The 12,249-nt window shown below is 36.5% G+C and overlaps 1 protein-coding gene across 2 annotated transcripts in view; it reads right to left on the bottom strand.

Annotated features, from left to right (window-relative positions):
• Positions 1–2,644: 2,644 nt before the first annotated feature.
• LOC120503477 (tubulin polymerization promoting protein) overlaps positions 2,645–12,249 on the bottom strand; it is a 61,747-nt gene continuing 52,142 nt past the window's right edge. For both annotated transcript variants that reach the window (XM_039711985.1, XM_039711986.1), the window contains exon 4: positions 2,645–11,431. In XM_039711985.1, the coding sequence (XP_039567919.1) occupies positions 11,237–11,431 (195 nt within the window). In that variant the 3' untranslated portion in view covers positions 2,645–11,236. The remainder of the gene's footprint in view (positions 11,432–12,249) is intronic.

Below are 12,249 nucleotides of genomic sequence, written 5' to 3'. Positions count from 1 at the left end.
ATTTAATGGGAGCTATTAGCAGTTAAGAAACACAACAAATCAACATTTTTGTAACAATACAGGCAACAACAGATGTCAGTACTATTGCAAAGAAGGAAAAGTTGTTTCATGATGGTAATGTTGATGGACAGAAATCCTCCACGCTTAAAATAAACAAAGCCAGCACCACCAAAAAAACCAAAATCGGTTCCAACAAGCTGTCTATGGCCGACCAGGATGAAGGGCTGCTAGTAGCAAACATGCATATATTTAATGGGATTCCCTCCAGACAGCCTACCCAATGGCTAGTGCCTAGATCACTATTTTCCCCTGCAGCTGGAATCTGGACATGCAAGCCTATGAAGATCACAGCTACACTTCATCTGCTGGTACTGTCCCATGTCATCATTCCCTTCCCAGCTAATGCACACATTGGATCCCTTGAGTTAGCAGGATTAGATGTGCAGCCAGCTGAGAAACTATCCCACAGATTCTATCATCTCCTGTGTAGAGACACACACCATCAGACCTTGTAGCCTCCCCAGCAGTTATTAGGGACTGCCTGGTCCCTCTGGTATGTGGTTCCAGCCATCTCAGAGACACATATATATCTGGCCCAGCCTTCTGAATGCTTTGGTAACTGAGCTAAAGCCCCTGCTTGCTGTCAAGGTTCAGCTCAGTATCTGCTGGCAGCCAAATGGTGCTAGACACGCCCTCACTTGGCCCAGCTGCTATCACCCCAGGCATATGGGTTCCTGTCACCCACAAACCCCACTCCAGTTGCTGGCACCACAGGTAACACTGGCTATTGTGACCCATGGTATGACTCCAGCTGGTTAACAATTACACTTCTATAAGCAGATACATACTTAAGCACAGACCAGAGAATCCTCTCACCCAAGAAAATAGTTAGACATTTAATTTAATAAGACAGGGCAGCTGGCACTTAGGAGTTCCAGGAGATCACCAAATAACTGCATGGACCAGGGACTAGTCCCTTATCCCTCTGTTTTCCTGTGCTTGTTCCTCCCCAGACCACCTACATCCCTGACTTTGGTTCCTTCCATACATATTCACTATTGTTGTGGAGAAGAGAAGGAATTTTGTGGACTGAGAGGGGATTTAATGAATACTTACCAATAAGTATCTGACCTTTCAATGTTCTTGGGTTAGTTCACATTATTATAATGTGAATAATGGCTATTCACATTATTAATGAATCAGTGCAGTGAGTTAAATAGAAAGCTAAGGAAATTAAAAAAAAAAAAAAAAGGCTAATTAGAAGACCAGGTTAAGTCCCCTGAAGACTCAGATTTGCAGAGGTAGCCTTTACCTCCACACCTCTGTCTGTGCAGTCCTGGCTGTGGTAGAACAGCTTGACAGAACCAGGAAAAATCAGCCAGCACGTGATGTGTGGACATGAGAGCAGGAGCATGTAGTTATTGCAAGAGTAGCTACACAAACTGAAAACTAGCCCGAACAATTATATTCCTGGAGTAAAGAGAACACATCCTAGCAGAGGGGGGTTATTTTCATTTTAAAGTCATGATGTGAAAGTGGCCTGTAAGGGTGAGTGGGCATTTCTAGAGGCCCTATAGGAAAATAATAAAAATTCTTTTTTTGAAGGAAGAAGGAATCCTCTTTTGCAAATACAGACCTTAAGTGTCTTATATACTCATAGGGCAGAAGAGTAATATCTTTCCCTATCTTGAAGGCTTTTTGAATGATAAAGAATTTGATTTTTCCTTTAGGTTCTGCTTCACTATGTTTTTTACAGCTTCAGTACCCATACATGCTAAGAGTTAAAAGGAGTATAGGAGGCATAGTCCATGGTCTCTATGCTGGAAGAAAAGCTATCTCAGGACACAGCTGTATTAGATTTCACTTAAAAGGCAGTTCTAAAGAAGGTTGTCTAGTGTGTGAGAACAAGGAATACCATTTCCAGTTTGAGAACAACTGGTGAAGAGACAGGGTAGCTGTAAACTGTTTAGTTATGTCTCCTTGCAGTTGCTAACCACTGGATTAGCAATTGACTCCTCGTTTTGTCAATTAACAATTGACACGGCTACATTTCTAGAGCAGTACTCTGACTTTTTGTTTTGTCACATTATTACTTATGTTATTACAAAGTTGTGAGTTAAATACTTCAGTCTTCTGCTTCTTGAATAAAATCGTTGTATTTTTGCTACTAGAAAGCTGACTGATTTTTTTTTTACAAACAGAAGGTCCATATTTGCTTTTGGATGCAACGTTATTGAAACAATGTTCTATGTAGCAAATTACTTTCTTTACAAGTAAAGTATTTTCAACACCACTTAAGCTCAGAGAAGTAACTCAGGCTTTTGCACTGAAGATCAATCTAAGGTAGCTAGTTAAGAATAAATGGCTTCATCCCAGACAGATCTCATTTGGTGGGTTACCATTATAATGGCTATTCAAGCATCATACAAGAATCCTCAGAATATAAATGGCCAGCTTTAGTCATTATTCAAACTAGGCAAATAAATGGTAAAGAATAAATCAATTCTGCTCAGAACCAGACAGCTTAATTTTCAGAAAGTATTTTCATGTAATTTATAAATTCATCAGCAACTAAATTAACATCTAAACTGTAAAATAAGTGTTGCTTACAAAGTTTATCAGCAAATACCATTTACTCAATAAATTCCAGAACTGATGTAGTAACACATTTATTGATCACTTTACCAACTAAAAATACAATTTTATACAGTCAGTCAACAGCAGTAATGTACTTTAGGAGAAGCTATGCTTTAACAAAATAGTGTTTAAAATATGGATTTCACTGTAACTTGTCAAGCCAAGCTTTTACAGTGCTAATCAAAACAACTGCTGCACTTGAACTTTTCCCCTAAAACATCAACAATAATGTTGCAGACAAAGTAGTTTTTCCATTGTTAATGTGGGTTTAGAATTTAACAAGACAACTTCAAAAGGTTTAAAACATCTGTAACATTGTCATTACTTTAACATTCACACAGATAAAGTGATACATTTAATACTTTCTAGCATTAATAAACAGTGTAAAAATATATTGCATATATATATATATATGTATATATAAATTTGTTTCCTTTTCCTGAAAAAAACCTAGTACAAACTAGTAGTATATGATCCCCCCTTCAAGTTTCTTTTACTTATTTTAAAGATTGAAGAGTAGTAGTTTTAAATTAACAGAAAAAAAGACATGGAAATAAGAGAATCACTGTTGTGCTCCCCCATAACCTCTTGCCATGGTTACTATGCATATTAACCCCTTGGTAATGGTGGTTCTATTTTTGCCAACACCAGCTAGAATTTTGCAACTGGCTGCAGTGGAGATAAGATTTTGCCCAGCGTGCTTTGCACTGGATGGTGCCTGGCCCCCTTCATCAAGCGGTTAAAAATCTTTTCTTAGGACATGTTTTTCTACTATACTTAAGATTTAGAAATGTTCAAGTTGTCAATTTGCAATAATGAAAAGAAGATTCAGTGTTAAATTGGTGAGAAAAAGTAAACTTGTAAGGTTAAATGATCATGTAAAATTTTTTACCATGTTGAAAACTTCACAGTGAACACAGTAGGCTAGTACAGCTGCATGTTAATGTTTGCAATGCCTGCAATTATAAATATTGCAGGTAATTATTAGCACATAGCAGCTTCCTGGTTGATGAAAGACAAATGAAAAGAAGAACAAAAACTAGTAAGCTTCACTGAAGGTTTTTATCATAGTGTACAGTGCTCCAAGGAAGACTATGTCAAGACCTATCTCCATATCCCAACTGCTTAATGATTAAATTTTAATTAGTGCTCTAGGTAATCAAAGACAAAACAAAGTTTTGCCTTCACCCTTTATGATCAGGTCCTGACAGCATGCACATCCAGATTTGAGCAAATGACGAATCAAAACATCTAAATCAAATTAGAAATGGATTTTGGAACAGCATGGAGTGATAAACATGCTAGCAAAGGAATAAAGCATAATGTGGATAAATAAATCGTTCATGACTGAACAAAATCAATCTCATTCAAAAATTATACTTCTGTATAAATATATATTTCTCCTCTAATATTTAAATCTGTGAAACATCACACCTTGCTAAGAATAAACTTCAATATACTTATCCAACATTGACAATTTCTCTGCTTTATAGAATGTAAAGACAAATTACTTTGTTTTATAAGCATTATACAAAAAAATTTCCCTGCTGCAAGAATTTGCCAAAGCTGATATATTTTGAACCCAGCACAAAGATTAAAAATAAACACTTTTTTGCACCCTATAACTTGTTTTTGCCTATGATCTTACCTTTTCATACACTACAGGGCTTACAAAAGTAGCTTGCCAACATGATTTTATACAGGACATCAGTTTGTAGGTTAACTGACTTTACACAAAGCCTTTGTAAAGATCTAGTACATACTTAGCTTGAATATTACAGACATACACAGCATTTCAGTTGCATTAATAGAACCCTATTTAACAGAGCCCAGGCTGCATTATTTCACATTATTTAATTACTTTGTTTAAAAATAGCATTTGAGCAAATGCAAGTATACAGAAACTCATCTGATGTAAACTGGAACTTAAAATAATTTACCACTGTGGGGATTCATAGTGCCATCTTTTTTTCTTATTTTGTTGTTCATCTATAATGTAGCTCCTGATCACAATGCAAAGATGGATGAACTGAGTGTATTTTTAGGGCCACATTTTTAATTTAGTAGAGTGTAACTTTACTCATGTTTCTGATGCTTTCTGAAAAATGTGCAAAGTTGTAGAAAAACTTTGCATAAAGATAACTGGAGGTAAGGGCAAATTAACAAGAGCATTATCATTGAGGTCTTTGCAAATGTTTACATCAAAACTCACTTAGCACAGTGCCGTAAGTTTTAGAGTAACTCACAAAAAAGACATGCTTTATATATGTAATTGAAAATTAATTCCCTGGCTATTTAGCTGCAATGGAATATGGTAGTAACTTATCATTTTTACAAACCAGGTTAGTCAGTTGGGCATTTCAATGTCAATTTCTAAATGCAAGGTTTAAAGGGAAACAAAAAAGTCTCTTCTGTAGTTTTGCCCTCATGTAGATCCATGTCCCCAAGCTGTGCCGGTGTGCATGCACGTGTGCATGTGCATGAATACAAAAGATAACTTCTTTAAAAAAAAATTGTTTCAGACTACCAGAACTGAAAATGTGTGTCAAGAATGCTCAGCCAAGAGGCTTGATTTCCCCCCCTTTTGTTTATGATCAGGCTTATTCTTGCCAAAGTCTACCCTGAGTGGATGATCAATTAGTTTGAATGAAATAAGCCAATTCAAGTGTTTTCTGACAACAAAGTCAAGAGCTGTATCTTAAACTTGTTTTGAAATCCACCTTCTCCATAGGGTTTTTAAAGCAATATACCAAGGTTAATATACTGAAAAACATGAAAAAAATACCAAATAGATTAACAGATATTTTTCCCTGCAAGAATAAATTACTTGGACAATTAAGACATGGAGGTTCTATCTGCAGTATTCTTTTACTCCTAGAAGCATTATTCTTAGCTGGGATGTCATTCAAAGCATTGGCTTTGAGTTTAATGAGCCAGCATGAATGCAACTACTATAGGTTTCTTAGTAGTTCTAGGATTCTGAAGACTTGAAAAGAACAACCCTGACTGTAATATTAAGTAAGCCAAATGGGCACTTTGGGGTTGCACAAAATGAGCAACTGAATGTTAAATGTTATTTTATGGGCAAACACTCCAAATACAGGAGGTACACATGTATTAATTTGAGGTACTCCAGACTTTAAGAATTCCACACAAGTTTAAGAGCTGTCATTATGCTTTTGGTATTTAATCATATAAAGGTTCAAGCAACACTTGAGTCCATAGGCAATGTATGACACTCCTGTTCCCTGTTCCCATCTCACTGTACCACAGCTTTACACTTACTAACAGATGATGAACAACTCTGTGTTTATGCAGTGAGTGTCACCTTGCTTCACAAAGCTGGGGCAAAGAGCCCATGCAGAGCATAGTTTTACATGGTTCCTGAAGAGCACTCAGAGGAAAGCTTGCTTGCTCTTTCTCTCTCTCCTACTTCCTCACCATGCAGAAACTCCTCTTGTCACACTAAGTATGTTAGAATTGCTGAAGAGTGAGCTCTCTCAGAACAGGGTGGACAGGTAAAACCATAAAAGCCTCCTTAGATCTTACCTTTATGGTATGAAGGGAGAACGACAACACCCCCAACCAGCCAAGCTGAATAGCACTGGCTGCAGGACTAGAGCTTGGCCCTAATAAGATTTAAGTTTTTCATCAACATTTATACAGTTTAATTACTTAAGCTGGATCCAAAGAGCATGTCTACACACACACAAACCTACACAAGTCTTGTGCATTACATTACTTAATACCAACTAAGTAACAAGCCAAGAACATAATATTCACACTACAAACAACATACACAAAGGTGTAGTTATTTTGGCACATATGCAAGTCAGTTAAGAGGACATATACCAGTGCAACATTACATCTGCTCTATCATGAAGGTAGAAGGTTTGCTCTTGGCCAGTACAAACAAGAATTCTTAGTCACAGATGACAGGCATGTGCCCCCAGAATACATGCAAACCTGAAGGCAGGGTTATGTTTTGACTATCATACATGCAGGCACAAAGAATTAAAATTCATTTCATAACTATGAAAAGTCTTAAGGAAAAAACCTATCAATTACAACTTTAAAGTTTTGGTTTTGGAGGAATATACATGAGGATTTTCTCTACAGATGGTTACAGATGGCTGGGATACCTATCACTTGCAAGTCAAACCCATAGTAGTCATTTGCCTTTTTGTTCTGCTTTATTCCAGCTACTATAAAAATATTAATTGAGCCAACAGAGGGGAAAAGAAGGATGACTTCATGAACAAAGTGATGGTGCTTTGTGAACAAAGCTTTGTATAATGCTGAAAAATTGTCAGACTTCATAATTTAATTGTCAGAATTTTTAGTTTACGCGAGGTCAGTAAAATACATACTTCAATTCAAAACATCTTTGAAAGACAATCTCTATGCTGATGAAAAACACAATCTGTGACACTTAAGTAGTTTTCAAATCTCCCTTTCCCTTCCCTAAATGAAAAGGAGGTAAGAAGTATTATAGTTTTTAAAAATAGGGGCTAAATTTTGGTTATAGTCTAATATTCAACATTTCCCTTGGGATTCCAAATATTTGACTACAATTAATTACAACTGTTCATATAAGACCCATGAAACTATGTGTGTTTTTTAATGCCTGCTTCTCAGTAATGCTGTTGTGATGGCTTTAATAACCACAAAGAGCAGGACAATAATTTTTGGTTTTGATATTTCCATACTAATGGTTGTAAAACTCCCAGCAAAACTCTCAACTAAAGCTCATGGCGTGACTAAACAGAATAAGTAAACAAGTCCTAATACAAAAATCCCTTTTGACTGCTACATATTTTACTTAAAAATGATGTTATTTTTAGAAAATTATTTGTAATGACTATTCATTTGCCTCAGTAAGGATTTTAGTTTCGTGCCCTCAGTCTTGTCAGTTTTTAATGGTCAGGTTAGGCTTCAGTAGAAACACAGGTAAGGACTGTGTACTGCCACAGTATTTAAATGAAATTTGAGTCTGTTCTTTAAGGCAGTTATTTCTAAAAGCTATCTGACTTTCTGATCACATTTCTTTTGGTAGCATCTACTGTAGTAGTGAAAACAAAGATAACTAGGAACAACAGGGTTTTATAGAAGATGTCACATAAGACAGTGCTACGTAGTGGAAGATACTGAAAATTAAGCTGAAAATTTAGATGGAGTCAATTAAGATGCCCCCCAAAAATGAGAGGACAGTAAACCTTATTAGGTTCCCATGTCCTTTCTTCAGACATGACATTTAGTTACAGTCTGCAGCATGGTGCATTGGAAGGGAATATGCTCAACAACACCCTAAGGGCTGAAAATGGGGCAGGCACGTCCTCAGCTATCCCTTCCTGTCATCTTTGAGGTATAAGCTGTACTTACTGTCCTGAGAGTTGAGGGAATAGCAGATGAGTAAGAAAATGTACTTTGCCTCATTCCCAAGCAGGCCTGGAACTTAAGAGCTAATAATCAAGCAAGTATTCAGGCTTTTAATTTCCTACCAATATTAGTGGAATAGTAAGAGCTTAAGTAGGTAATGAAACCCTAATACACAGCTGCATAAGATGCTTTTATTCATAGCCATTATCTTTCACACCAAGCATAGTAAGAGAAAAACCTTTACTAAGTACTATCATCCCAGCAACAACTTTTTAACTGTCACATCAGAATGACTTCATGTGTCACTTTGAGGTTTAAAACTATCAGACTGTAGAAACAAAGAAAAAAAAGAAGTGTGTTCTTCAAAATAAAATACTGCTATCTGAACCATCTTCTCAGGTTCTGATCCCAAGCTTACTATGCCATTGAAAGAATTACAAATTTTGAAACAGGTACAAATAAAGTGCTTTGGTTCATGACAGGGATTTTATACTGCACAAGCCATGCCAACTCTGCCAGAACCTCTGCTTGTTCCATCAGCCTCTTATAACTCAATTTCTACACAGTGTTAGCTTGGATCTGTCTGCACTTGCATTCCCTTGCATGCCTTTTTATGAGTGTGCTGATCTCTCTCTCACTTTGAATCAAGAGCTTAAAACCTAATAATATCTTAAAATCTTCCTAACAAATCACTCCTCCTGTACGGAAACATTCTGGCATTACAGAATCTGTATTTGGGCACCTGAGAAAGCCTGTGTTTTGTGTACCTAAAAGCAAAGTGTCACCCAATGTAATGACAATAGCTAGCAACAAACACCCAGGTCAACAGTGTGCTCCTGGACTCTGCAGTAGGCTGGACTTCACCCCTTAGTGAGGCTGGGTCCAGAACTTTTCAGTTAGCAGTGAGTTATTAGTCAAGTCTTAAAGTCAAAAGGAAAAACAGGGACTGATTTTGCATGTAACTCAGCGGAAGGATTCATCAAGGGCTGTAGGCTCAGCCTTTTTATTCATTAAAAGAAACCAGGACTACACTGGAGCCATGTAGTGCACAGGCTCCAGTGACAAAGAGGGCTCTTTACATTTAGACAGCTTACTACCATGCAAGAATAATTTAGCCACTGTTGGTATCAAGTATCCCATTTTCTGCTTTGGAGTATGACAGGTCCCCAGTGCAACACAGCAGTGGATAACCTTTCACTCTTCAAGAACACTGGGTAATTCTTGGAAAGGGTTCACAAAGCTGAACACTTTGCATCCTGAGCATCTTTACATACACCTAAACTCTTCACAGGTATCCAAAGCCATCCATGGGAAAAGCAATTTAAATCTTTATAGGAGCATGTTCTGTGTTTTGGCAAATTTCCCTTCCAGTTAAAAACAAACATCAAAATGAAATAAAACAAACAAAAGGATGCCCAAGTCCACAAGGAAGCCCTTGCCTTTTGTTTGCTATTGTTGTTTTTGTTTTAGGCTGATGTATGGGCTCAAAGGGTCACTGAAAACAAAGTTACAGGACAGGCTACCACACAGTGTCAGCAAAACAAAACATGAACAGTTTAAGGGCTGAAAATCAGTGCTCCCTTTCCATACATTGGCCAAATACAGACTGTTCACCTGCAAGGCATATGACAGCTCACCCACATTTATGTACTCTCAGTGGGATGCTGGTATGGGCAGAGGGAGAGCAATACATCTATTAACCTTTATTAAGAGTTTAGCATGAAAATCAGGGCACAAGCTCTTTTTGAAAGAAAGCAAGGCAGAACTGCTAAGAGCTGGTTTTGAATACTGAACACCCTAGCGCTTTCATAACTTTAGAGAAACAGAGTAATACATCAAGGTACTTGTTCACCTCTTGCAGAAAATTGGAACGACCTTTTCTCTCCTTTTCAACCAATATTAAAAAGAAATTATTTTTATTCCAATTAATTTCTTTTGGCATTCTGGACCCCAGCTAGGTCACACTCAGCTGCCTGTACCTTAAACCTGTGGGACTGGTTCTCCTGGTAACATTGGAAAGCCATCCCCAGCAATACTATTACTCCCAAGTCTGGTAGCAAAAGTGAACAGATAATCAAATCCCTTGGATTCAAATGAATCTACCATGAAATGTATCCCAGTTATAATGATTTGGTTTGTTTTTTTTTTTTTTTTGGGCGGGAAAATTGCACCTAATTACATAGGTATTAATTGTGAATGTCCTTACTCCAAGGGGCCATAAGCTTTCCTCACATATGTTAGAGCTTAAAGGGACTATGTGTCAACATATGTGCAAAACAATGTTTATTTAATAGGAATCTGATTGGCAGTGTTAAGTCATAAACAATATTTTAAAGCATTATTAGCTTAATGCCCCCTTCACTTCCAATGTGAGGCAGTGCAAACTTGAAAACAGACTGTGAAAATCCTTAACTATACTTTCTTAGTAATGTCTTGTTCCTCACCTCTCAAGTTAGTACAATAGCTCCATCCAAATCCAGCCAGTCAGAACCATGCTACAGTACACAAAAGAACAAGCACAAAGTACAGACAGGAGGAAAGTAAGAGCAGGTATTTTCCAACTCTTTCTGTTGACACAAAATAGTTTAGAGCCTATCTTGTCCTAGAAATAGCTTTTTTTTTTCAGTTTTCCAATGAGTGGTATATGACAATCACAGGTTAGAACCTAGTATACTACTACCACTTACTTCCCAATAGTTTATTGTTGAATGTTTTAAGAAAAGTGCTAGATCCCATATAAGACATTTAAAAAAACCCTAAAACAACAGTCAAATTAAACTGCATAAGTCATGGGATATTCTTCAGAAAGACTGCTACAAAAGATCCTCTTTTCAAGAGATTCTCTTTGACATCATCAGGGCAACTGAACACCAAGGAATGTTGGAGATATTTTGCTTGAATTGACAAAGTGTGGTATAACTTCTCTTGACTTTGGCTTTGTTGTTTGTTGGTTTGGGTTTTTTCTCCCTAAAGCTCAACAAAATAATGTATTTTTTATACCTACATATTTATTTATTTTTGCCAATATATGCATGAGGAATGTAATGAAGTGGCATTGTGCTGCAAGTAGCTCAGCAGATGTTGAAATCAGTTCCAGTTCCTGAAGACAACTTCTTGACAACATAGTCTCAACATTCACAATAACTGAAACATGTGGGATTCATAACATCATCATTACAAATATATACTCTATTCCCCTCTGTGTTGTAAACCCTCAGCCTTACTTGTTTCCTTGTACTTTATGATCGTATGTGCCTGCATGCTTATAACCAGATACATATCCTGAGTTATCCACCAGATCTTCTCGGCCAGCTCTGCCTTTTCCTTTCCCGCTGGCATCAAACCTCTCTTTGTGAGAACCCGTGAATTTTGAAGTATCTGTAAGGCGTGAAACAGTTGGAGATGCAACAGTTTTCTATTGGGGAAAAAAAAAAAAGGAAACAAAACAAAAAAGACACATCAGAAATCAGCTATTCTTAATACAGATATTTTTACATGCTACCAATATTTAAATATTTGCTAATGACAAAGACTATGCAAATACCTACTCGTTCTCAGAAATAGCATACAAAATATGTTTGTTTCTTGCCATTACATACAATGACAATAATAATATAGCAGAAAAGGAAATAGCACAAATTATGTCAAAACCTTTTGGAAGAGACTTTCAGTATGAGATACTTTTAATTAATAATCAAGTTCTATGCACCAATGATACAAAGTAGTTTCATCTTGATTTCACATTTTGAACCGTGTTCAAAATCCATTATGTCAACGTGAAAGTATAAAAGCCTGGCTCCTCCAATACAGAAAAAGTATTCCAATACAACTAGAATTCATTGCTTCAAAAGACAATTTAATTCTAAATTCTAGGATTCATGAGAGAAGTAACAAACTGGAAGGACTGAAAGTAATGTCTAATATTAGGAAATTAGCAGTCTATGAAATGGCACTGAACAAAGACTTTTCTTCCACTGAGTCATATCAGGCTCTTCAAAAATCAGTTTTGTTGTCATTGGGACAAAAAAAAATTGACTATAGAAACAAAAAAAAAAAAAATTTCACATAACAATATAGAAGCATGATAATCTCTGTGCTTGGACTAGGAGCAGCCTCTTTGATCCATCAATGTATATTGTAATTTTATTTATTTCTATTAATTAATTATCTTTTAATTTTATTTATTTATTTAGAGTCAGGTGAAGAAAAAACACACTAGACTTTTGAGCTAAA

The sequence above is a fragment of the Passer montanus genome, unplaced genomic scaffold (assembly GCF_014805655.1).
Source record: "Passer montanus isolate IOZ18808 unplaced genomic scaffold, ASM1480565v1 scaffold26, whole genome shotgun sequence".
Taxonomy (NCBI): Eukaryota; Metazoa; Chordata; class Aves; order Passeriformes; family Passeridae; genus Passer; species Passer montanus.
This window is presented reverse-complemented; position numbering and strand designations above follow the sequence as displayed.